The sequence below is a fragment of the Neophocaena asiaeorientalis genome, unplaced genomic scaffold (genome assembly GCF_003031525.2).
Source record: "Neophocaena asiaeorientalis asiaeorientalis breed wild unplaced genomic scaffold, Neophocaena_asiaeorientalis_V1.1 scaffold140, whole genome shotgun sequence".
Taxonomy (NCBI): domain Eukaryota; kingdom Metazoa; phylum Chordata; class Mammalia; order Artiodactyla; family Phocoenidae; genus Neophocaena; species Neophocaena asiaeorientalis.
Genome location: NW_020173729.1, coordinates 1510181 through 1537789, shown reverse-complemented (window position 1 = coordinate 1537789; position 27609 = coordinate 1510181). Strand labels below are relative to the sequence as shown.

General features: G+C 37.9%; 1 protein-coding gene across 3 annotated transcripts in view; it reads right to left on the bottom strand.

Moving 5' to 3' along the window:
* ESR2 (estrogen receptor 2) overlaps positions 1-18066 on the bottom strand; it is a 175180-nt gene extending 157114 nt beyond the window's left edge. For 2 of the 3 annotated variants that reach the window (XM_024750803.1, XM_024750804.1), the window contains exons 1-3: positions 17699-18051; positions 15729-15901; positions 6677-6793 (exon numbers count right to left, since the gene is read on the bottom strand). In XM_024750803.1, coding sequence (XP_024606571.1) covers positions 6677-6793; positions 15729-15901; positions 17699-18051 — 643 coding nt within the window. Of the gene's footprint in view, positions 1-6676; positions 6794-15728; positions 15902-17698 lie in introns of all 3 variants that reach the window. The other variant, XM_024750802.1, reaches the window with a different exon arrangement.
* Positions 18067-27609: the final 9543 nt, after the last annotated feature.

Genomic DNA, 27609 nt, shown 5'->3' with positions numbered 1-27609 from the left:
TAGACGAGCACAAATTTTGGCTTAAAGTCAGTTTTCTTTTAATGCTTTTATACTTTTCCATATTTTGTATACAACTTTAGGACATACATAGTGTATGTATATATGTGTGTGTGTATATAATTGTATAACCTCCCTTTTCTTTTTTTATTAAAAATGTATCATTTTATAACAATTAAAAAATCTATATAGCATTCTGTTCTATGAGTATAGCACCACTTATTTAAAGTGTCCCCTGTTGATGGAACTCTAGCAATTTCTTTGCTACTATATTACACATTACAATGAAAATGCATCTTTGTTCCTGTATCCAATTACTCCCTTATAATAAACAGAAAGTCAAGTTGCTGAACCAAGTTGCTCGTTTAAATTAAAATTAAAAATTTTGATACATATTGATAGATTGCCCTTCAAAACTATTTTAAAATTTATAATCTAAATAATACTTTAAGGGCTACCTATTTTCTTATAACACCATTGGACATTAAAAATTATTTTTAATCTTTGCTAATCTGTCAAGTGAGTAAACAGTCTCATTTTACTTTGTATTTTTTCAATTACTAGCAAGGTTGACTAAAATGTTTGCCCTTCATTTTCTCTTACTTGTATATTGCCTATTTGCTTCTTTTGCTCTTTATCTCCTTAATTACCTACAAAGGCTCTTTATATAGGAATGATAACTTTTGTTGTATTCAATATTTGTCTTAGCTGTTAATATATCTTTTAACTCTGCTCATGGTGTCTTCTGTCATAAGAAGATTTAGTACATAGTCACATCTGTCTTTTTGTTTCACATAAAGATTACACAAATATTCTCCTATATCTTTTTTAAACACTTTTGTGGTTCAAACATATTTGAAATTTTATGTATGCTTCTATTATGCCATATTGATATTTCATGTTATGGTTTTCCAAATGGATGTACAACTTTCCACATACCATTTATTAAATAAGCTTTTCCCATTGATTTTTATAAAATGCCTTGTCATTTAATAAATAATTGTGTATAAAAGTATCTTCTTCCAGATTTTCTACACTTTTTCATAGATCTATTTTTCTATTCCTGTGCTGGTACCAAAACGTTTCAGTTACTGTAAGTTTATATAGCAGAACACAATGGGATAATGTCTTTAAGAAAGAAGCTTTCAGGCTTCCCTGGTGGCTCAGTGGTTAAGAATCCACCTGCCAATGCAGGGGACATGGGTTCAAGCCCTAGTCCAGGAAGATCCCACATGCCACAGAGCAACAAAGCCCGTGTGCCACAACTACTGGGCCTGCGCTCTAGAGCCCATGAGCCACAACTACCGATGCCTGTGAGCCACAACTACTGACCCCGTGAGCCACAACTACTGAAGCCCATGTGCCTAGAGCCCGTGCTCCACAACAAGAGAAGCCACCACAATGAGAAGCCCGGGCACCACAACGAAGAGTAGCCCCTGCTCGCCACAACTAGAGAAAGCCCACGCGCAGCAACAAAGACCCAACTAGCCAAAAATAAATTACTTAAAATAAATAAATTTAAAAAAAAAAAGAAAGAAGCTTTCAATTCAGAATTATATTCCCAGCTAACCTATCATTCAAGAGTGAGGATAAATTAAAGGTATTTTCAGTTTAAAAAGATTGGGAACATATATCACTCACAGCCCCTTTGAAATAAATACTATGTTCTTTGGGATGGAGAAAAATGAACCTGAAGGAAGCAAAGAAAGTCAAGAAGCAGTGGTAAGAAAATAAACTGGTAAATATGTGAGTAAATCTGAAAAACACTGAATAAAATAATTTTTCGAGGTACAGAAACAAGGTAGAACCAAAATACCAGACAATAACATATAAGATGAGAGAGGAATAATTTTGACTAGAACATTCGAAAAATTTTTATTTAGGAAGAGAGATATCTATTAGAGGGCTTGATTCTAAAATTAATCAGGAATGCATGCTAAAAATAGAAATAGTGTCACTAAAAGAATTAAAACAGAATGTATGATTTCCAAACTGGCAGAAGAGAAAAAAGAAACCAGGAAAATATGATCAACTCCAAAAAGGAAAAAAAGTAGAAAATATGTGATTAATTTTTTTAAAAAGCACAAAATAAGATGATAGAAATGAACCCAAATACTAACGATCACAATAAACATAAACAGACTAAATTAATCAATTAAGAGCAACTTTGAGATCAGACATATTTTTTAATCTAGACATAGACTGGTTATAAGGAATACATCTAACATGCAGAAAAACTGAAAGTAAAGGGGTAGAAGAAGATACAATGGCAAAAATTAACCAAATAAATTGGAGTCACTATCAGACAAAATAAACTTAAAGGCAAAAATCATTATTAAGGTCTCATAAGTAGATTATAAAAGGAAGGTAAATAATTCTAAGCTCATATACATCAAAACAACAAGAAAACACAGCCTACAAACAAAATGCCAAAAAGTGATTGAAAGAAAAAGAGAAATTGACAAATACACTAATATCAATATAATGGGATGTTTTACTGTATCTCTCTCAGAAACTAACAAAATAGATGGGGAAAAAGAATACAGAACATTTGAACTGCACAATTAAGAAGCTTGAGCTATAAAAGCTCATGGAATTTGCAAAAATTATCACATAACAAGTCATTAATAAAACTTTAACTAAAACTGATATCATATAGATCATATTCTCTGACCACAATAAAAATAGAAATCAGTAACAAAAATATAACTTCCAAAGTCCTATGAGCACAAAATATTTCTAAATATTCATTGGTTAAAGACAAAAATGTAAGATGGAATTTAAAAAGACATAAGTCGGGCTTCCCTGGTGGCGCAGTGGTTGAGAGTCCGCCTGCCGATGCAGGGGACACGGGCTCGTGCCCCGGTCCGGGAAGATCCCACATGCCGCAGAGCGGCTAGGCCCGTGAGCCATGACTGCTGAGCCTGCGCGTCCGGAGCCTGTGCTCCGCAACGGGAGAGGCCACAACAGTGAGAGGCCCGCGTACCACAAAAAAAAAAAAAGACACCAGTCAAGATGTTGTTAGCATGGGCACAACATTTATATGAATCTTCCCTAAAAAAAATCTAAAAGTTAAAATCAGAATGCCTAGTTTCTATACTCCCACCATTGTGTTTGTTCACGAAATTCAATTGTCCACATTTATACAAAGAAATATTAGTTAGGAGGTATGAGCAAATTTAAATTATTTGCTTCCAAGAAAATTTATCTGAATTTCCCTTATTCTTGGCTAACTGCAGTAGAAGAAAGGGCTCTATTCATCTAGGGATAACTGAATCAAAATTTTCATGAAAAGAATTAAAAGCCTAAAATGTAATTCATTTTATTAGTAATCAGATAAAGTGCTATTATTATTTACATTATATATAATATTATAATTATATTATTAAAGTTCGATTATACCTCCAGGGTAAAGTGGGACAAAATGTATGGTTAAGAAAGTATCTTTCTGATCACACATTTCTCTTTTGTGGAGTATATGAGGATAAGGAGTTTACAAAACAGATTTCCATACAAAGTAAAAGGTTTTGATTCCACACATTCAAATTTATTTGACCAAATTTCCCCAACAAAGTTCTATGTACTAGACCCTGTTCTAAGTTGGGATCAATAAAATAAAGCCCCTAGAATCTATTGATAGAGTTCCTAGTTTTAACTGGTAAACCAAGTTGTATTGTATACACTGGAATAAAATGAAATTGAGAAGGTCAAAAAATAAAGTCATTGACAAAGAACTCACATTTTTCTACCAAGGACATTCCTAGTGTTATGGCTTTGACACCGTAATCCAAGCAGTCACTCAGTGTGCCTCTGAGTGAGCTTAATGAGAAAGTACCAAATAGGAGTGCTCCATATTAGAAAGTGCCCCAGCGAAAAGATGATGACAACAACAACCATGGTAAATGATGATCGTGACAACTAGTATCTACTGGAAGCTTCCGTATGCCAGACATTGTGTATTATTGTATATAGATTATCCCATCCTGACAACCACCCTACAGAAAAGGTGCTATTACTATCTCCAACATACAGGGGAGGATCCAGGCACAAGAAAGCTCAAGTAACTTGCCCAAGGTAGAAAAGCTAGAAAATAGCAGAAGCAGGATCTAAAACCAATCAGTGTTCTGAATGCAGAGCTGGTGCTTTTAACAACAATTTTATATCACCTCCCTATCAAATTACTTTCAAGTGTCTCCACAGCGGGTGAATAAAGAGATGGCATCTGAAAGATGCCGAGCTATTGTCCCAACACAGGGTTCCAGATCAGGTATACAGTTACTCAGGTCGGTTTCCTGCCTAGTTGCATTTCAGTATATTCTTATAATGAAGCCTTGTCCCTGGAGCTAGTCTGGGTGGGTACCCTCCTACCATTGAAACAACGATATTAATACCTCAGCAGAAAGGACTGGAAATGCAGAAGAAAAAGGTGATGACAAAAGGGACAGGATTTCTGAATAAAACGGGGAAGTGGAATTATGCAGGAGGATCCAGAATGCAGGGAGAATCCCTAATCCTCTAAGATTGGATAGAAGGAAGAATCTAGATCAAGGGTTTTCTCAGGAGGACAGACGAGAAGAGGGCTGGGAAAGGAGGGAGGCACAGTTAAGAAAATTCATTCCTAATTGTCTTTTCCCGTGGTCAGTAAAGGGCCAAAATATCCATCTGTTTGCACATCAATCCATCTCATTCCTTCTGTAATCTAAGATAATGAAATATTTTTTCTTAGCCCTATACAGTGACTTTTTGGTCAAATTCAATGACCTTTTCCAGGAAAAATTCAGGAACATCTCTGAACCCTGCTTTCTGAAACTGTATTGTATCAAAACTCCTAACTTATATGAGCCTTTCAACAAGGGAGAAAGGAAGGAAAAGCAAAATTTAACGCCAGGCACTGTGTTAGGTCTTTATTCCTCACAAAACTCAATGAAGCAGATACCTCTGTTTCAGAGATAAGGAAACCGAGGGCCAGAAAGGTTAGGTCGTTTAAGCATAGTCACCGTTAGCAAGAAGTAATGAGACAAAAAAAAATGAGATTCCATCTGTGTGTCGGGGGGGTCCAGTCCTGCTGTTCTTCTCACTGCATACACTGTCCCCTACAGCTGGAGTGTATGTGCTACTGCCCTGGTCCCAAACCAGGAGAACCACAGCCACTAACAGACTCTAGTACATTAAAAGCGTTTCTAACCTAAGGCTAAATTGGAAATCTTTTCTTTTTTAAGTATACAATTTAAAATATCGTTTTACTTAAAACATGATATATTTATTTGCAGTCTTTGGTCAGAGGGCCAAGGATTTCTCTTTAAGCACCTCTGCCAATTTAATCACAAGTTACCTTGTCTCTGGATTTTCAGTTTCAGCTTCATTAAAACAGAGCAAGAACTTAGGCACTCCTAAAGCAATCTGAATGCAGACTCTTTATAGGTGTATAAATGGTTTGGCCCCAATCTTACCCATACCTAACCCAATAGCTATTAGTCCTTTACAGTTTTATTCAAAGCTTTCACAGGAACAACTATCTTTTCCTACTCATATTTCATATGTTTGCATAAAGTTTAATTAAATTATATGATTTAACAACTACAACGAGTAGAAACAGGTTGGGAAGAAGCCCATTGGTTACTGATAAGGATATAACTGAAGCGGCATTTATGAAAGTAACCAATACCCACTGGGAGGTCATGGGCATTGGCAGGATATTTTACAGAGCAAATGGAGAACACAAGTGATTTTAGGAAGCCAGAGAACTGCGATTAAATTAAGAGAACTTCTGCTCTAATTCTGAACTAGGGGAGGGAACAGAGAATGTTCAAGGAGCAGAGCTACTAAGAGACTGTCAGGGAGAAAAGAGAGGATTTTTTTTTAAATTTTTCAAATAGTTACAAAGAGAGAAATAACAACAAACCACTGCTAAAATACTGGCTGGCAGAAGAATAAGAAAAGTACAGGCAGAGCTGATATGACTGTATATAAACAAGCAAGTATGTACAACAAGTGAATCAAGTTAGCCAGGTGGAGACAATGGAGTGTAAGCATCGTCGTCAGTTGTTATACTAACGTTCTCATTTCTCTTTGTTTTTTCATGTATGTATATGTGTGTGTTCACATATATATGCACACATACTGCCTTAGAACAAAATCCATACTCTATGTGCTTTCCATAGGTCTATCATGTTTCTGACTCCTGTGCATATTTTTTCCACTTCTAGAAAGTTCAATGGAGGGACAGGCACGAGTCATCCCAAGTAGCCCACAAGATAGTCAACTTTCTTGTCAGAGCTTTAACCGTGAACATTTACCTGAACTTCATCCTTAGACTTTTCAAGGCCTCAGGCAGATGGTCATCCAGCCCATTTGAGCACCTCAGTGGCTAGAGTTCTCTAATTCATACAGCAGCCTATTCTGTGGTCAGACCACTTGAACTGTAGAAAGTTCTTCCCTACATTGGGCCAAAATCTGCCTCTTACAGCTTGCTCCTGTTCACCCCAGCTCTGTCCTCTGCAGCTTTAGAGAATAAGTCAACACCCCTGCAATGGGACAGCATACACACACCTGAAGATAATTACCATGTTCTAAATCTCCTCTCATCCAGGCTACATGTCTCCAGGTCCTCAAACTGTCCCCAGTTTGACATGGCTCTCAGCATGTCCCACATATCACAGAAGGGGAAGGGAACACTCACCACACTTCACCATTCCGACTTCATAGCACTTCCGAAGTCGGCAGGCCTGGCAGCTTTTACGCCGGTTCTTGTCTATTGTACACTGATTTGTAGCTGGACAAATATAATCATTATGTCCTACAGCAGAGCAAAAAAAAAACAAAAACAACAAAAAAAGGAAGTTTATTGTTATAATATTTTGGCTAAATCTCTTCCTGGTCAACAACACAACTAACGCTACCCAGCTGAGAGATAGGAAACTTCTTAACCACAGGTACAGGTATAAAAACCAAGTTCAGCCTCATCAGTGCCTCGTTCGTGAGTAAAGGAAACCTCAGAATATTTCAATGTCCTACCCTTTTGAATAGGTTATTCTCTGCATGTTCTTAGAACTCTGAAGAGATACATTTAGAAATAGTCTCCTCTAGACATGGAAAGTGAGACAGTCACCTGAAATTGATTTGCTCCAAGTCACAGGACTCCTTGAGAGTAACACTTGTATCAGGTCACCAAATTCAACTGCTTGTACTCTTTTACATACATGCCTCTGTGGTATTTAACATGTTATTTTAACAGGAATTCACAGCTAAATAAGAGAACTACACTGGTCAATAAGAGAATATAGAAATCATCAAGCAAAACAAGGACAGAAAGAACTGCCACTTGATAACGGTTGTGGTGGGTTAAATTATCGTTTTTAATTCTTCACTCCCTCCCTCAGCCTGTGACATTACAGTGTATTACAGCAGGCAGAGTACACCTCCTCATCAACTCACGTCGGGCTTGGCCGTGGGACTTGCCAATGGTATGGAAGTAGATGTGATACTCCAAAAGTTTGGCTTGGCCTCTTGAGTGCCCATGAGAAGAAAATGCCTAGGGTAGCCACTGGTCCAAGGAGAATGTGGAGACGTGTGGTGCAGACCAGAACTCAACCCAAAGCCCAGAGCCAAGCCTTATGAAGTAGGGCCACCCTAAACAACTCACAGACCCATAAATAAAAAAATAATGCTCACTGTAGTAATCTACAGCCTAAATAGAGTTGTATAGCAATATCTGACTAAGACAATGGTACTTCTTTTATGTAAAGAAGAAACAAGAAAATTTCCATTTCAAAAAGCAGCACTGGGACTTCCCTGGTGGAGCAGTGGTTAAGAATCTGCCTGCCAATGCAGGGGACACAGGTTCGATCCCTAGTCTGGGAAGATCCCACATGCTGCAGGGCAACTAAGCCCACGCGCCACAACTACTGAGCCCATGCGCCGCAACTACTGAAGCCCATGTGCCTAGAGCCCGTGCTCCGCAACAAGAGAAGCAGCCGCAATAGGAAGCCCGCGCACTGCAACGAAGTGCAGCCCCTGCTGGCCACAACTAAAGAAAGCTCACGTTCAGCAATGAAGACCCAATGCAGCCAAAGAAAAACAAAAAATAAAAACACCAAAAGCATTACTTCAGATGCTGTATGGAAAACAGATTAGAGGCAGCAAGATTGATGAAGGCCAGGAGACCAAGCAAGAACCCCCTGTTGCTGTGCAAACCAGAAAGGAGGCTGCCTGCCTGGATTGGTAATAGTAGGGAAGATGAAGATAAATACAGAGACCTGAGAGAGTTAAGGAACAGAAATTATAATAAAATATATAAAAAGTAGGAGTGAACAGGGTATTATGGTGCCTTTATTTCTTAATTGAGTCTTTCAATAGAGCCTGAACTTCTTACGATAAAACCTATAATGGCCCATAATTTCAATGTGGAAAATGGATGAATCTCAATGATAAACTAAATGAGCAAGTCATAAAAGAAGTCACAAAAGAACATAAAGGAGAGGATTCCATTTATATAAAGTTCAAAAATAGAAAAAACTATATTGTTTAGGGTTACATGCATAGGCAATAAAAACATGGCAAGGAAGGCAGAAGTTAGAACTGTCTCACCTCTGTAGGGGGAGAAGGTGCTGTAACTAAAAGGACCACCCAGAGGGTTTGTTTCTGGAGATATCCTATTTCATGGCCTGGGCACTAGTCACACAGGAGGTTGCTCTTTACTTCTTTTCTAAACTGAATATAAATATGAAATTTTATACATTATATATTTTATATGTGTGTGTGTGTATATATATATATATATAATATTTATACATACTAGAACAAATACTCTATCCTCTGAGACAGACTGGAAGCAGAGATATCCCAACAGCAATGAGTAAACTAACACCCAGATCTTGGTTTATGAATATCATTCTCCACTCATAGGAAACTGGGAACCTTGGAGAAACAGTTTATTCCAGCTTATCCCACTGGGGCAGGGAAAGTACAAGATAAGCCTGAAACATCTTGTTGTGCCAGGAAGTAAAGAAGTGTCTACAGTGTTAGGGGCACATGTCAAAAAAGATACAGAAGCCAGTTTAAGGGAACACTACTGGCCAAATCTGGGATAATTTGGACACCCAAATAAATATATATACTGGAATAAATATATTCCCTAACTCTATCCCCCGAGAGAGCATGGAAGCAGGGACATCACTAGCCTCACAGACATCATCTTAACCAAATATTCAAAGTGTACATCACTAGTATTGGGACAAATTGAAATCAGGCACTACATGAAAGGAGCCAGTCAGAAGAATATAGCATCATTTCTGTGATATTGCAATAGGCCAATAATGTGTAAGCTGAATCTAATGATGAGGAAGCAACACACAAACCCACAGTGAGGAGCATTCTGCAAAATAACTGGCCTATAAGATTCCAAATTGTCAAGATCATGAAAACCAAGGAACAACTGAGGAACTGTTCTGGACAGAGAGAGAAAGGCTAAAGACCTAACAACTAAATACAAACTGTGATTCTAAACTGGATCCTTTTGCTGTAGAGGGCACTGTTAGGACAACTGGGAAAACTGGAACAAGTCTAAACATTAGATGGTAACAATGTATCAATGCTAATTTCCCAATTTGACCCTTGTGGCTCTACCGGAATACATGTTAAGTGTTCGGAGGTGACGGGGCATAATGTTGGCAACTCGTGATTTCAGGAAAAAACGTTCTTTATATTGCATATGCACATTTTCTGTAAGTTGGAGACTCATTTTAAAAATGCTGTTAGCTACTCAAACAATAAACGAATTCACACAAATATAGACACATACAAATAAATATGCAAATACAGAAAATTGAAATTTATCTATATTTCAAATGTTAATGTTTTAAGCTGTGAAATTAACTTTCCTTTTTCCAACTCACCAGAATTTAAAGAACACTTCAAAAAGCTATGGTTCCATGATTGAACCATAATTAAATTTTATAATCCTCTCCCCCTTTAGATAGATTCCAGTAACATCTGTTCAACAAAACACAAATTGAAATTCAGTTGTTTGTGGCTCTACCATCACACTCTGCATCGGCCTGGGTACCAGCAAAGGTGCCCTAGAGATGCAAAAACCACTCTCTCAAGTGACCCTCCATCCGGGCCATGTACAGGAAGCAACGTCTTCCTAGCCTGACACACCAACATTCCTGATGTCCTACTGATTTCCGGGTAGTTTTCATCAGCATTTCATTTAGTCCTATAACTTCCCTTATAAAGAGTTATAATCCCCATTTTACAAATGAAAACACTTAAGCTCAGTTCAATAACCTCCTTAAAGTTATTGTTTTAGTTTTCCATGCCACATAATAAATTTCTACAAACTTAAAAACTTAAAATCAAACAAATTTATTATCTCATAGTTTCTGCAAATAAAGAGTGCAGACGCAGCTTACTCTACTCAGGGTCCCAACAAGGCTGCAACCAACGTATTGACTGGGCTGTGGGCTCATCTGAAGCTCAGGGTCCTCTTTCAAGCTCATTTAAGTTGTTGACAAAATCAATTCCTTGCAGTTGTAGGACCGAGATTCCCATTTTCTTGCTAGTTATAGGCTGGACACTGGTCTCAGCTCCTAGAGGCACCTGCAGTTCCTTGCCCAGAAGCAGCTCACAACATGTTTGCTTCCTTCCAGGCCAGGAGAAGCACATCTTTCTGACTTCCAGTTTCTCCACAGTCTGCTATGATGGAGTCTTATATAATCACAAGAAACTAATCACAAGAGACTATCCCAACACCATTTGCCATAAAATGTAACCTAACCAAGGGAGTGACTCAGTCTTCATATTTACAGGTTCCATACACACTCAAGAATAGGTGGTAACATAAGGTGTGCTATAAAAAAAATTTTAAGGAACAGATAATTATCTTGGTATTGCTTTTATCCTCACTTATAATATACAAAAATAAAATTTAAAAGCCAAAATATATTTCTAATCAGAAACTTTCTATTGTACTTTAGAATATAATGCTTTATACTTAGAAGATAAATGTAATCCCACAGCACTTTCCATAGCAGAAGCAATCTTTTAAGTATCTTCTAAAACCTCTAAGAACTATATATGATGTCATCCTTATTGGTTTTATAAGGAGGTTCATAACAATAAGCATTTAAGGGACAAGTAGAGGTTGGCTTTTATTTTTCTCTCAGAGTTTACTGTAAAAGATCATTTTACTTTTAAAAAAGGATCCGAAAGCACAATAATATGAACATGCTCAATAAAATAGCCTAGAAAATGTCTTATGCAAGAAGGTCATGGTAATTCATTTCTGGCAAAAAGAAAAAAGTCCTCTTTGAACTGCACCAAACACCCCATGTATTAAAATGGCTTTCTTGTTCCATGCAACAGTCTGCTACTCCACACTAACAGAACTAAGAGAAAAGTTCAAAGCAAAATTCAAGGCAAAATATGAAGCTAATTCTTTTAGTTAAGATATAAAACTTTATAGGAAAATATGCTTTTTATAATACAAAACATAAAAGGTTATCTTTGTTCTCTGCAAAATTATTGAGACTGTCTGAATATGTATTATCATTCATATCCAACTGCATGGAGGGAAGAGACAGCACTGGACTTGAAATCAGAAGAATTGACTTTAATATCAGCTCAGCCTCCCGGTTTTCTTATTTTAAAAACAGAGCAATTAGGGACTTCCCTAGTGGCGCAGCAGTTAAGAATCTGCCTGCCAATGCAGGGAACACAGGTTCGAGCCCTGGTCCAGGAAGATCTCACATGCCTTGGAGCAACTAAGCCTGTGCACCACAACTACTGAGCCCGTGTGCCACAACTGCTGAAGCCCGTGTGCCTAGAGCCCCGTGATCCACAACAGAGAGAAGCCACAGCAATGAGAAGCCCATGCACCACAACAAAGAGCAGCCCCCACTCGTCACAACTAGAGAAAGCCCGCACACAGCAACAAAGACCCAATGCAGCCAATAAATAAATATTTTTTTAAATAAAATAAAATAATGTAGCTCTTTAAAAAAAAGAAAAAAACAGAGCAATTATTACCCATACCCTCCCTGGCACTCTTATACTTCAATAACAAGCATCTACCTTGTTGTTTCTTCCCTCAGGATATCCTTCTTGAGTTCAAGACCAAATAAGTCCCAAGTAATGGAATATATGCCTTGAAGGTAAGAATCTTTTACACAACCTATGGGCTGCTACAGCTTCCCATTTAAAGCTTAGCCTATAATGTCTTAAGAAATAAAGAGTTAAAGATTCATGAGCAGCAGTCAAATGGATTTTAACTTTCAAATGACAATGATAAAAGTTATTATAAATACCAAAATGAAAGTGCATAGTAGAGTACAGTAGTATCATTACTATGATATGTGGATATAAAATAAATAGCCAGAAGGATGAACTTTATGGAAATAACATGAAGAAATGGGCCAAATACATATCAAAAAAAACCCCAAATTTTATGAGATGTAAAAGACCTAAATAAATGGAGTCAATGTGTTTCCTGATGTGAAGACTATTACAGAGCTTCCTTTCAAAATAATTCTTAGGTTTAATAAAATATCCACTTTTCTTAACATTAAGGATGGGAGGTCACTTAATAAAATTATTTTAATGTTCCTGTGGACAAATAAACATGAGAAAATAGCCAGGACATTTTTAATATAGGAGGAATTTATACTGGCATGTATTAAAATTCATTATAAAACTATAATACTTAAAATAATGTGGTACTTATACAAGAATGAAGAGACAGATCAACAGAACAGTCAGACTAAACACTAGTATATATAGAACTTAATATATATCATATACATAGAAAAAAATTGATGAACACAAGAAAAGGTGCTCAAAATTGTCAGTAATCAGAAAATGCAAAATAAAACCACAGTGAGATAGAACTACATACCAATATAAATGGAATGGCTAAACTTTAAAAGACTGACAATATCAAGTTTTGATAAGGACATGGAGCAACTGGAACTCTCATACATTGCTGTTGAGAATACAGAATGGTTCAACCACTTTGGAAAACAGTTTGTTAGTTTCTTATAAAGCTAAATATACATTAGCTTATCATACAACCAGCCATTTTACTCATAGATATTTACCCAAAAGAAACAAAAAGATGTCTACACTGAGAGATATGCATAAATGTTCATAGCAGTTTTACTTAAAATAGCACAAAACTAGAAACAACTCAAATGAACAAATAAACAAAATGGGGCACACCTACTGGAATATTAGTAACAAAAAGGAATGAACTACTAATGCATCCAACAACACAGATAAATCTTAAAAGCAACATGATTAGTGAAAGAAACCATACATAAATGGTTACATACTTTAAGATTTATGACATTCTAGAAAAGGCAAAACTATAGGGACAGAAAATAGATCAAGAGTCACCAGAGCCTGGGGGGTTGGGGTGAAATTGACTACAATGGGCATGAAGGAATATTTTGCGGTTATAGTAATGCTCCATATCTTAATTATGGTGGTAGTTACATGACTACATGTATTTTCAAAATTCATAAAACTATAAAAATAAAATAGGGGAATTTTACTGTATGTAAATTATATCTCAAACAAAAAATTAAGCTCCTATATTCAAAAAACAACAATGAAAATGGATTTATTCAATAAAACAATGTGGATAAAATTGACAATTTATGAAAATATATTTGATTCTTATTTCATTCAACATACCAAAAAAATTGAGTAGCCACTTTCAGTTATTGCAATGCATTTATACCAGAGGGCACCAAAAATATGAAGAGTCCAAAGAAATAATCATTTAGGCATGAAGCAATTGTAAGAGCACTAACTCTTTCCCATTTGCACTTTTAGGATATGACACTCCTTTTCCCTTTCCCAGCAGTTCCTCTGTGGATGCAGTAGGAAAGAATGACATGGGGAAAGCATAGGAAACTTACGTTTTATTGTTTTCAGCTACAGTCTCAGGGTTCATGAAGTATCATGAAAGATATTCCATGCAGAGATTTTTCCCAAACAGCAAATAAGAATTCTCTTTTTTAAGGATGTAGTTAGTTGTTTTGGGTCAAAATTTCCTTAGGAGATAAAATTCTAGAACCTCAACAAGATAGAGAATTGTCATCATATCAAGAGTTTGGTTCTGAATTTCAGAAAACCTGAATTGTTCTTATCATATATCGCAGGAAACTGGACCTGGCCTTATAATCTACTAGTACAATGATCATAAACAAAAAATTTTAAGCACTGAATATGTTAAACATAGAATGAAAAGCTCTGTGTATGCAAAAGCAAAAATAAGCAACCGTGATTTATGTTTTGATAATATTTGATGACATCAGCTTCTTTTGTGCTGTTTTTCCTTTCGGTAAGAAAAGTTTGGAAATGGCAGAGGGCCCTCATCCACCTAACTATGAAGATTTTGGAGGAGGAGGGTTTAAATAAGATTAGGATTCGAAGAGAAATACAAGGAAGAAAGAAAAGACATTGATATCTAAACTGAAAACAGAAGAGTTAAAAGAAAAACTAGAATAACTTGAATTTGCAGGTTGTTTATAACTGACCAAATATTTTCACATAAGCAACCTCATTTCCTTTTTAGAACAACTCTGTATCTCCATTACACAGACGAGCAAACAGGCTGGGAAGTAAAGCCACAGAGCTACTAAGTGGAGGGTCCAGGATAAACAGGTGGTCATCTATGAAGGGTGAATTTCAGGGGACTCAGAGGAAGGTGATTCCTTATCTACCAACATTCTACCCCTCACCTCCCTCTGGATTACATCAGCTTCTCTGCTCGAGGTAAAATGCTCTCTTAATGTAGAGTTATCATTGGGTGAATTAACTCAGTAAATTACCACTTGCTGCTTGCACACTATGAATTGCTTTAAGGTTGCTTTCCTTAACCGGATAAGAACAAGGCACTGAGGCCTTGGCAGAAAAGGGAAGGGAGCTCTGAGATGGGAACATAGGACATTGTCTGGAAGTAGGGCTGGCAAGGGAGGGGTTAAGGGGCAGAGAGACGGCCAAAAGCACGAGTAAGCAGGAAAGTGCCTTCAGCAAATTAGGGCCAACAAGGACTTGTGTGGTAAGGGGCTGACTGGCCTTGAAACCAGGTGTGCACAGTTTGAAACTGATTAGAAAGGCCACTAAAACAAACAAACAAATAAAAACCCAGCCCAGCAGAAATTTGGAGAAGGGTAGGGAAATAGTCTAAACCCAGACCAGGAAACGGGATTGTGAAGGAGGTTCCACTAGTTCAGGGCAAGACATGCCTCTAGATAAATTCTCAGAGACCACTGGAGTTGAACTACTGACTTCTGATCATTTCCGTAAAACACGTTTATTCTCTCTTCCTCGGGAGACAGCCCACCATCATGACTGTTACTTATGCCAGATATTAAACATAAGACAAAGGAAGAAACAATCTTTGCAGTTCCTAACAAGCACACATTTATTTTGCAAGCTTTATCTTCACAAGGGTTGTAGGCAGACGTCTTCTCCCAAGAAGATGGCGATGGGTGATGATGGGGTGAGACCCATTTGGGTTCTGGGGTAGAGATCTGCAATGAAAGATAAAGTACTCTACACTTGAAACAATCGCCCCACCCGCAAACACACATGATCCTCTGAACTGCTCATCAAGTACTCTGTGTACAAAGCAGGCCAAAGGTGAAATTTCTGCCAGGTCATCTGAAAACTTGTTTAAAAGCAAAAGTGGAAAACTACAGAAGCAGCTAACAATACTCTTGTACCTTGAATGCTTCTTTTAAAAAAGGCCTTACATCCTTCACACGACCAGACTCCATAGTGATATCCCGATGCATAATCGCTGCAGACCGCACAGAAGTGGGCATCCCTCTTTGAACTTGGACTAGTAACAGGGCTGGCACAACTGCTTCCACTAGCCTTCCTTTTCAGTGTCTCTCTAGGGGCAAAGAAAACATTCATTGTAAAAGAGCATTAAAGATAAAACAGGGCCTTTCTAGAAAAACGAACAGCATGAACATTGCCTAATTTCTCTCTTTGCCCTCAAGGGTTCGTGATAAATATATTCCAAGAAATCTGATCAAGCAAAACCAGTTGTTACTGATATCAGATCTATGAAGAGTCACCCTGTTGGGATGACTGATGCCCGAAAGTGGTTAAGCAAGTTTATGCCCATCCATGCAGTGCTGATGAGCACCAGTAACCATGGATGGCCAGCTGTAGCCATCAGGGTGTACAACTTTGAGTGTAATGTGACCAGATCCAGTCTGGGTGGAAATGGTGGGGAGAAGAAAAGGGGAGAGAGGAAGAAGAGAGAAGAGAAGGGGAGAGCGTGAACATGTACCTGTCCTTTGAGAAGGCTTTGGAGGAAGGTGTTCAATGCTGGGTAGAGGGAGGGCCAGGGCTTCCACAGAGGAAGGGACAGCCCACAAGGGAGCACCAACAGGCACCAAAAACACCTGGTTAGTTCCTAATTTTGCTACGGCATGTTTCTTTTTGGAAAGGAAATAGTAGAAGTACGATTATTTATAAATTAAGGTAATTATACTATGGTTTAATTTACCCAAATATTAGCAGAACTCTGATTAGAACTTGTGCTCAGAAACAAAATATTTCTTCCTTTAAACCCTGAATGAGAAAACATTATTTTTTAAAAGTTATCTATAATTTTCGTATTCTCTTTTACCAACAAACAAGAAGTATTTTTTTAAAGAAGAAAAATAAAATTACTGTGTAATACGGCTTTCTCAAAGTTTTACGATATTTGAAAGTAATACATTTCAATATCAAATATGCTATAACTTAGTACTTTGGTTGTTTTGGAAATTTATCTCCCCTTCATGCTTCTCCCTATACTACCTCTGCTCTCTGTAGCCATAATTATCATTAAAAAGATCTGGGTTTGATCCCTGGTCAGGGAACTAAGATCCCACAAGCCACGCAGAGAAGCCAAAAAAAAAAAAAACATTACAAATTGAATGGAAATAACCCATTATATTACCTTGCCCTTAGAGTTTAAGAAAGTTCAACTAAAGTCCACATTTAAATAGTTTCCCATCAATCTTTATAAAATGTTATTATTGGGCTTCCCTGGTGGCGCAGTGGTTGAGAGTCCACCTGCTGATGCAGGGGACACGGGTTCGTGCCCCGGTCCGGGACGATCCCACATGCCGCGGAGCGGCTGGGCCCGTGAGACTTGGTCAAAAAAAAAAAAAAAAAAAAAAAAAGTTATTATTTTAGTTCATTGTTTAAAAGCTTGTAGCAATGTTTGTCTGTCTTTTCAGGCTTCACCTGTCTAGTATTTCATTAAGTTGTAATACCGACAGTTACTTTTATCTTGGACACAATTTGTCATGAACACTAAATTGTGATTTCACTGCAAGATAAGAAGGATCTAACTTGAAAGTAAAAATTTCTTTTTCAAACCCAAATCACTTCATCAAGAAGAAAGTGATTTAAGTTAAATTCTTTAGTTTCTAAAGACAGTAGTCATGATACTGAATTCTCCCCCAAAACACAGATCTGTAAGCTCAACTTTTTAGTAAGAACTAGAATATCAGATTAGATATTCTAGAATTCAGAATTCTAGAATTCAGAATATCAGATGTTTTAGGTGCTCTATTTGATCCATGTAATAATGAAGACCTTGTATAACACATATCTTTCTTTTCACTAAATCGTAAAGCAATCTGAATAATGGCCATGAACTACAATTCAGAATGAAGACTGGATTTACCTGTTCCCAGGTAAGGTGTGTTCTAATGATCTCGTTTCACACCAAGGACTCTTTTGAGGTTCTGCATACAGAAGTGACGACTGGCAATGGATGGCTAAAGGAGAGAGGTGCCCAGGAGTTGGCCACAATACATTTGGGCTTGTGGTCTGTCGACCAGGCCCACCTTCCAAGTTATTGGGAATACTGTAATTCATCACGGCAGGGCTATAGAATGTCATGGCTGAATATTCATGGTGGCTCTCTACATAGGAGGAAGGTATATATATAGGGCCTGGTTCCAGGGGTAGGATGGATTGACTGCAGTTGTAGGAGACAGGAGAGTTAAGGCTAGATGGTGAGTTTTTGATATCCATGTCTTGAATAGGTAACATCTAGGAAAACTCCTTGTGAGAAGAGGCACAAAGGGACATTATAATGTTCTCAAAGAATCATAGACAGGTATGGCTGTGAAGAAAAAAAAAAGACATTTCTAAGTTACAGATACAAGCATACTATTAAAAAGGTTGACATAATTTTATTAAACACACACACGCACGCGCACACACACACACACACACACACACTTGTATGGGCCTAGAAATACATCCTGAAAAATATACACAAAAATATTAACCTCAGAGGGGTAGGAAGGTAAAGCATGGAACTTATTTTCTACTTCATTCACTTCCATAATGCTTTTGTTGTTAACCATGGTAATTTTTTTACCATGAGAATTTAATATAAAGTGCTTTAAAAACTTAAAAAACACAGGGAGTTCCATGGTTGCCCAGTGGTTAGAATTCTGGACATTCATTGCTGTGGCCTGGGTTCACTCCCTAACTGAGATCCCACAAGCCACATGGCATGGCAAAAAATAACTAAATAAAAATAAAAAACACAGGATTAAATTGAAATGCCATGCCAACCAGTTTTCTTTTTTTCTTTCTTTTTTTTTTTTTTTTTGAACTAGATAAGTTCCTTTTTAAATTTTTACAGAAAAATAAGCAGGAAAACCCTGAAAGAGCAGATCAATGAGCAGGACTAGCAATAACAGATCTTCAAACACACTATGAATAGCCAATATATTGCCTTTCACCTAATACACCCTTCAGTATATGTTCTATAGCAATGGAATTCCTTAAGCATTTAAACTGAGCCCAGTGCTAAGCTTTCGCAGTTGAGGCACTGCAGGGACACTGCAGGAGGAAGAGGCCACAGTGATTTCTGGCAGGGGCAGAGGCTGGCAGTGTGGGTGTGAGAACATCCAGTGGAGCCTGTGCCAGCCATAAGTCCAGAATGAGGTCCCACTGCAAACTTGTAGCCCTGGCACAGCGAGAACCTTTCTGCAATCACCTGTTCAGACTATGGCCTGAGGAGTTACACAGAAGTTGTTCCTTGTACACGTTTCATCACCAGCACATGCACACTCTGAAGGTCTTCTGCCCCCACGGGCACCTGGACTCCCAGGGCATGCCCACACCACCAGCTGCTGATCGCCCACTCCCCACCTGCAACTCCAGACCACTTTCGTCCAGCTACACAGTTAACATTTCTGCTAATTAGTGGCCAAACCATTTTTTTCCAAGGAGGTCTGAATCCCCCAAGTTTGTCCATCTTTGGATAGTCTACCTCAGCTCCATGTAGAGTTTCTTATATCTTATACTTAATCTCTCATCATAGTTGGTAATTCTTACATTAGACTTCCCCTGTTGAACCTACTGTGTACTTTCTATCTCCTGACTGGACCCAGACTGCTATGCAATAGAACAGAAAATCCTAAAACAGCAAATTCAAAAGCTCAAGGGATTTCCCTGGTGGTCCAGTGGTTAAGAATCCGCCTTCCAATGCAGGGAACGCAGGTTCAATCCCTAGTTGGGGAAGTAAGATTCCACATGCTGTGGGGCAACTAAGCCCATGCGCCACAACTACTGAGACCGTGCGCTCTGGAGCCCACTCACCACAACTAGAGAGAAGCCCGTGCACCACAATGAAAGATCCCGCGTGCCGCAACTAAGACCTGATAGAGCCAAAAATAATAATAAATAAATATTTTAAAAAGTCAAAAGTTTTTGGAAATTTGTCATAGGATAAAGGCGGTATCTCAAATCTCTCGGAAAACATTGGACAACAGAATTATCATTGGAAAAAGAATGTATGCCAGAATAAACTCCAAATGTTAAAGACCCGAATGTTGAGAGAACTGGAAAGAGGAAGGAGAGAGAGGAGGAGAGGAGAAGGGGTAAGACAGGAATGGGGGAGGAACAGGGGCTGCACAGGTACTAGAAGCAAATGTAGATAAATCCCATTATAACGTGGGTGTGGGGACAATCTTCTTAACTATGACTCAAAATCCAGATGCAATTTTAAAATGTACATAAAAGTACATAAACTCATGAAAGTAAATATCTGCCTATCATAAAAATACCATAAGTCAAAAGAGTAATGACAAATTGGAAAAAAAATATTCCCAAGTTATATTAGAAACAAAGGGCTAATTTCTCTGGTATATAGTGAGAACTCTTAAATTAAGATGGAAAAAATCCCCAAAATATTCATTAGAAAAATAGGCAAAAAACACAAACAGAACACAGGAAAAGGAAGGCAAATGGCTCTTAAAACACATTAAAATATGTTCAACCTTGTTCAATAAGGAGATACAAATTAAACTGCACCAAGATACCATTTCTCACTTATGTTTGCCAAAAATTCAATTTTTTTTTTTTTTTTGCGGTACGTGGGCATCTCACTGTTGTGGCCTCTCCCATTGTGGAGCACAGGCTCCGGACGCGCAAGCTCAGCGGCCATGGCTCACGGGCCCAGCCACCCTGCAGCATGTGGGATCTTCCCGGACCAGGGCACGAACCTGTGTACCCTACATCTGCAGGCAGACTCTCAACCACTGCGCCAACAGGGAAGCCCAAAAAATTCAAATGTTTGACAACAGACTCTCTTGGAAAGGTTATGGAAAAAACATGGACTTGCTCCTACATTGCTGGTGAGAGTGCAAAATGGCACAACTTCCATGGGTATTTGGCAATAAATAGCAAAATTACATATGCTTTTTACCCTTTGGACTATGAGTCCATAGTGATGTTCAAAAAAAGAGGAAAAGAAAAAGAGAATCATCTGCTACCACTGTATCAGTTCCTCACTCTGAAAATTAGTAATTAGGGGAAAAGAATTAAACCTGTACTCTGCCTTTTTAAGAGAACCTGTAGTTTATCCCAACGTAGAGGGAAAACCCTTCTTTACCAAAGAATGACACTTAATAAATAGTTCAGAAGAATATTCAGATGGATAGACAGATAGGTAGATACATACATAGATATATAGGTAGAGCAAATAAGTCAAACTGTCAGCAATTACTGAATCTAGATGGTAAACATACGGCCATTATATTAGTCTTTCAACTTTTCTATAACTTTGAAATTTTTCCTGATAAGAAGCTTTGAAGGAAAACAAACAAAATAAGAAATTAAAAATGGAAACCTTTTTTTAAAAAGTTAAAATATATGGAATAATATAATTTGGGGAAGGGAACAATGACCATTAATAATGAGACTGTTTGAGAGAGATCATTAAGAATCTAGCCTGGAGAAGTTCTCCATCTTCAATATTTTCTGCTCCAGCTGTCACCTACTTCCATATGTAAGCAACTTGGCTCTCTAAAGCTCCCAATTCCTTTCTCCTGCCGTTTTCCTTGAAATGCTCATTCCATCTGTCCTCAGAACACAATATATCTATGATGTTTTTTTAAAATGTCCATAAATTCTTCAACACTCTTCCCTTCAAAAGGTGGTGCCTAACCTCCCCCTTGAATATGGGCTAGATATAGTGACTCCCTTCTAATGAATAAATTATGGCAGAAGGATGGCATGTACTTCTATGACTAGGTTATAAAAGGCATTGCAGCCTCTTCCTGGCTTGCTCTCTTAGATCATTCACTCCGGGGAAAGCCAGCTGCCATATTGTGAGGACACTCAAGTAGCCCTACGGTGGCCTCCTGCCAGCAGCCAGCAAGGAACTACAGTGAAAGAGAGATCTTGGAAGCAGATCCTCCAGCCCCAGTCGAGTTTTCAGATGACTGTAGCCCTGGCCAACATCTAAGCTAAGCTGCTTCTGGATTCCTCTCAGAAACTGTGTGAGATAAAGTTTGTTGTCTTAAGCTGCTAAATTCTATGACAATTTGTTACAGAGCACTAGATAATATAATATCCAAGGCAAAATTCATCATTTTCCTCCCCCAAACCACTCATTTCCTGTTTGTGTTAATGACAAAGGCTATTACAGTTATCTCTGACTTCTCCCCTTCATCCAGCTACCTTTCATCACCAAGGCACATTGGTTTTTTCTCTCCATGGTGCCTTTCTCCATGGTTATGTCTTTCGCCAACCTTGGAGCAAGCTCTTGTTACTTCTTATCTGTGCACCTTAAATAGTCTCCTTACTGCTCCTTGCCTCCAGTTAGCTCTTTCTCCAGGGCCACAGAGCAGCCAGATTAACATTCTTAAAAACCCAGCTCTGAGCAGCCCCCTGCTTCCCACCAGCCTCTTAATAAGTCATGCTCTTTTAACATTCAAGGCATTCCACTATGTTGTCCCAATTCATCATTCCACTCTAATCTCCTGATATTTTCCTACAGAAAACCTGCCATGTTCATAAGAAATATGCAAAGCGCATTGTGAAGCGGTTGGCGTTTCATGCCTTATCACTTTTTTCACTCTAGCACCCCTATAGTAACTTACATAGAAATTTAACCCTCCTTATTAGAAGAGAACTACACCAAATCCTTTTTGGAAATGGTAAAGGTGGGGTGGGAGAGTAAGAAGTAAGTACAGTTAGATTTTAAGCTCCTGAAGGCACACACTGTATTTTATTCACCTTCCACTACAACGCAATAAATATTTGTTGTAAGAAAAGAATATGAAGAAATGTGTTGAAAATATATGATTTCACCCAGTATAGAGTATGAATCAAAGATGGAGCACTTGCAGTAGCCATGGTACTGAGCTGAGACAGGGGATCTAAAGGAGTTTCAAGACATGCACTCTGCCTTCAGGGAGCCACTATGCCCAGTAAATGAGGCAGGCAGACCAGGTAAAATAACAAGGAATGAATACAAAGGTGCTACCACTTCCAATCAACATTGGTTGTCCACAAGGGACAGGAGAGAGAATGGTAGCTGGAAACGAATATAAGATCAAGGAAGTTTCAAAAAAAAATATGCATTTATTAATCATGAGGACAGGATTCCATATTTCAACTACTTATTCCCAATCAATATATACAATCCCTGATTCCTAATAGAAAATATGCAGGATAAAGCATATAATGCTAACTAGCAATTTCCAAACTTTTTTAAAAAGTTGTAGTAAAATACACATAATAAAGTTTACCATATTAACCATGTACAGCTCAGTAGTGTTAAATACATTTTCACTGTAGTGCAACCAATCTCCAGAACTGTTTTCATCTTGCAAAACTAAGATTCTACACCTGTTAAAAACATCTTGCAAAACTAAGATTCTACACCTGTTAAAAACAGCTCCCCCGTTCCTCCCTCCCCCAGCTCCTGGCAACCACCATTCTACTTCTGTCTCTACAGACTTGACTATTGAGTACCTCATATAAGTAGAATCATACAGTATTTGTTCTTTTGTGACTGGCTTATTTCATCTAGCATAATGTCCTCAAGGCTTATCCATGTTGTCGTATGTATCGGAATTTCTTTCCTTTTTAAGGCTAAATAATATCCCATTGTATGTATACACCACATTTTGTCTATCAAGGAAGGGTTTTAAATACAGACGCTTGAAAACATTTACAGAACCATGGAAATGATCGAAATTAGAGCAAATGGTTGAATACAGGAGTTGGTAATTAGGTCATGAGTAACCTTTAGATGTCAGGTCGAGAACTGGCAGAATTATTAGGAGGCTTTTGTCCCTCAATCTGTCTTGAAAACACCTCTCCTATTTCAATCCACCTACACATGCACCTGTTCACTGTGCTTATGTTTTCAATATTGTACCTTGGTGATTGGATTTTAGTGCATTATTTTTGCTAAATGATCTGAGCATATCTTATGCAGCCAAATATTTAATCAAAAGACATTTAAAGTACTTTAACAGCACAACTTAAACAGTATGTAGCAACTGAGAACAAAATACTTAAGGTAACATGCATAACAAATTGTATTTATGCATAATGTAACCTGGAGGTAATAAATTTTATATTTCTTTTTTTAATTGAAGTATAGTTGATTTATAGTATTAAATTTTATTTTTCTTGAACTTATAAAAAGAAAACAAGATGGCCTACCCAATTTAATAAATAAAAAGCATATCCAAATGTTAGTGTAATCACCATGGTAAGTATCCCAACGTTCTTATACAGAGCACTGCTCAAGGTAAACTTACATAAGGATAAACTCTACACTCTCAATCATCAAATGAAGATTAAATTATATTCAAGAAATTAAGAAGCAGGAAAGCAGTGGATTTTAGAATAAGAATTTGAACAAGAGACTTCAACTTAATAATCAATTTTTAAAAATCAATTGAATTGTTTAAACAAAAAATCATTCTCTGAACATTTTGACCAATCAAGGTTTTACTGAATTTCATGTTGTCTCAACTTTACATTGCCCAAAAGAAATGTATTTGGCGTTTCGGCTTAAGTATCAGTAGAAAAGCCAATACACCAAACTATCAGAAAACCACCACTATCTTTTCCTTTCATTAGGCCTCTTAAAAACGTAAAGCTTCTACGGACACAAAGTAATGAAGAGTAGCACGGAAATTCATGAACTTGAAATAACACTCCCCATTATCTAGCTAGACAGGGAAAACACCATTTAAAATGAAGATCATCTCTCTCTCAGGAGCAGAGAATCAATCCCATCACTCATTTTCACCTACAACTGAAATGTTCATTCTCGGCCTAGAAATGCTGAAATGACCTGTCAGACATATACCGCCAAATGGCAAATGCCAGGATTCATCCAGGCAATAAATCAGGTACCACAGTGACTTTGCTTAGAAAATATGCATTTCACACATATATACCAACTTCTCTAGAATTTCCACACATCCCCAGTACCATGATAATTAATGTGAGAGAACTGGTTGCTGGGCAGTGATTAAGAGGATATACTGTTTTTTGGTTGGGTATCTTTTAAATTATCCAGATTCACATGACAACTATTTGTCAGTGCAGTCTTGGGTAACTAATAACTTGGTAGCCAATGCAAAGGGTTTTTCCTTCTTAAGCAAAGACACAACAAGGAGTAATGAACTTAAATCACTGCAGTAGACCTGGGAGACAAGAGAATAAGTAACAAAAGGAAAGTCTTCTCCACTGGAGGTCTAGAAAAGTGAATAAACAAGCTGTGGTCATTTAAGTAGTTCCGCTCTAAAACAGTGATATAAACTGATTGAAGGAAAGAATTCCAAGAAGAATATATTTCTCCAGCACTGCACTACAGATTTTCCCACACATTCGTTTGAACACCCAAGCATTGCCTCTATGACCACAATCTCTGGTATAACAGGGAAAAAGAGTCTCTAAACAATTTAATTGTTGGGCCTGGAAGGCATGGAATTTCACCTGGCCAACAAAAGAACATGTACCCGGACATCCTGATTCTAAGAATTAATCATTTCTTTGTGTGCCAATTTTCTTTAATTACTCATCACAGCCTAAAATAGTTGGCCTGTATCCTTCATGATGAACAGCCCTTGTCTTCTGCCCAAAGATGGCTCTCTCACACTCCCCCAGCACACACACCTGTGTGGGGCCCTCTTGGGTCACATCTATGTCCAGTGGGAAAGCTTTTTGTACACATGGGATTATATGTAGTGTTCTAATGTACTGGCTGGGAAATACGTTATGGCTCTTAAACTAAAAAAAAAAAAAAAAAGTTTTTAAAATTCCAAATATTGACAGTGATTCCTTGAAGAAGAAAAAGGCATGCCCTAGAAATGGCAAAGACATTCTAGAAAGAGTAGACTGATTTTATCAAGGTGCCGATCAAATCTAGTTTTAAAAAAATCAGAAGGCAGTCACCACCAGGCCTGTTTTTATGTATATTCTTGCCCAGTGGACAGAGCAGGACACCAGGTCCCAGGCCCAGCTCTGCCTGAAGGCCAGGTGATCTTAGTTTACTCAGGTAAACTCCCTGAGTTCCTACATCTCCTTCAGGAGAAACGGGGACCTAATATGGGTTCCCCTTTCTCACAGTGTTTAAGGATGAAGTGAAATGATGTACATGAAAGCATTCTGCAAAGGTATCATTACATATGCAAGAGGATGAAGTCAGTCTATCGGCACGCCACTGAACATGCTTAGAGTGTTAGGCAGGATTTCCAGACAATTTAGGTTAAGACACCTTTATGGCCACCCTGAAGATTTCTGCCTCCTAATTTTACTCTCTTAACTTCTTCTTGACAATCCACCACCACTGTCCAAAAAGCTGAGCTGCTAGTAGCCTGTGTGGAACACAAAATGCCACATTCTTCTATGCTGTATTCTCAAGCCTGCCCATCACTCTTCCCCAAGCATTCAGTTTGAACACCCCACACCTGTGTGCCCCTCAGAAGCCATAAATTCACATTCACAAAGCAGACAATAGAAGGAATTTCATGGAAAGGATAAAAAATATGTCTTAGGTGTCAAGCGTCCTTGATGTGTATAAGTGGCTATTTGCCAATAATTAGCCTTAAATATTAAGAAAAATATTAAGAGTCTCAATCAGTTTAATATTAATTAGAAATAAAGAAAAAACACTCCAAAATCATCATGGAACTGATCGGTAATAATTGACTCACATACAACTCTTAAGAACATGTACATGTATTTTCCAAAATGAGAAAACTAACTCCCCTAATAGCCTACTGAGCTGGTTAGCAAATTGAATTTTGAGGGTTTGAATATGGGAAGAGGAAAAAGCCTCAGCCCCAGGGTTATCACACTCTAAGGCAGCAGTGTGGAGGGGAAGCCCATCAATCTTCTCTTTCATCAGCAGGTCTCTGCTCCTTCCTAATACCAAGTCAGTGACAATACTCCACTTTTAGGAAACAGAAGCATATTCAAATATGCATTTGGGGCAGGGTGAGGGAGAGTTGTGGGTGAAGAGATTCAAAAGGACATGACCGATGCAGAAGTTAAACGGAATACATGCAACTTGCCTGCCAGTCTGGGGTTTGACAGTGAACACAAAACATTCACTAACAAAACTTTGCAGTCCTGCTTGAGGAAATATATAGGAGCCCAGTAATTTGTCTTTCCAGGTGACCCTCATTCTTCTCTCCTCTCTCAAGTACACCTGCACAAGGATTCCCTTCGTAAAGCCCTTAATTATTATCAAGAGCTGTAACCGTTCCAGTTGGAAATGCCAACTATCCAGTTTGCTGGTGCCTCATAAACTTGCCACTCTGCATATCCTAGTTACTGCCACTGCAGTTCTCTGAAAGGTACGTTGTGTATGTATTTAAAAGACAGGCTCTTGTTTTTCATAGCACAAAGGAAAACGGCAAACGACATCAGTCTGACATATCTTCATTAGGAGTGCCTAGCAATAACAGGCTCCTAAGTGTTTACTGAATTGAATAATGTATTAAACAGTAAAAAAAATACTGGTTTATAAAAGAGTTCACATCTATGTCCTACAGGAAAATCTAGATTTCAAAACATGGGCACAGAAATGAAAAAACTGACATCTACAAATAAATTGGGCACAGACTTTAGCTCCTATTAAAGAGAGTATTTTAACTTAAGTAGCCACAATCACTCTATATTTCATTTTAAATGTCTACAAATTGTCATTTTCAATCGTTCCTAGGCTTCTCACTATTTGATAATATGTAATTTCAGGTAGCTTTCTTTTTTTCTTTTTTTTTTTTTTTTTTTTTTTTTTTTTCTCCGGTACGCGGG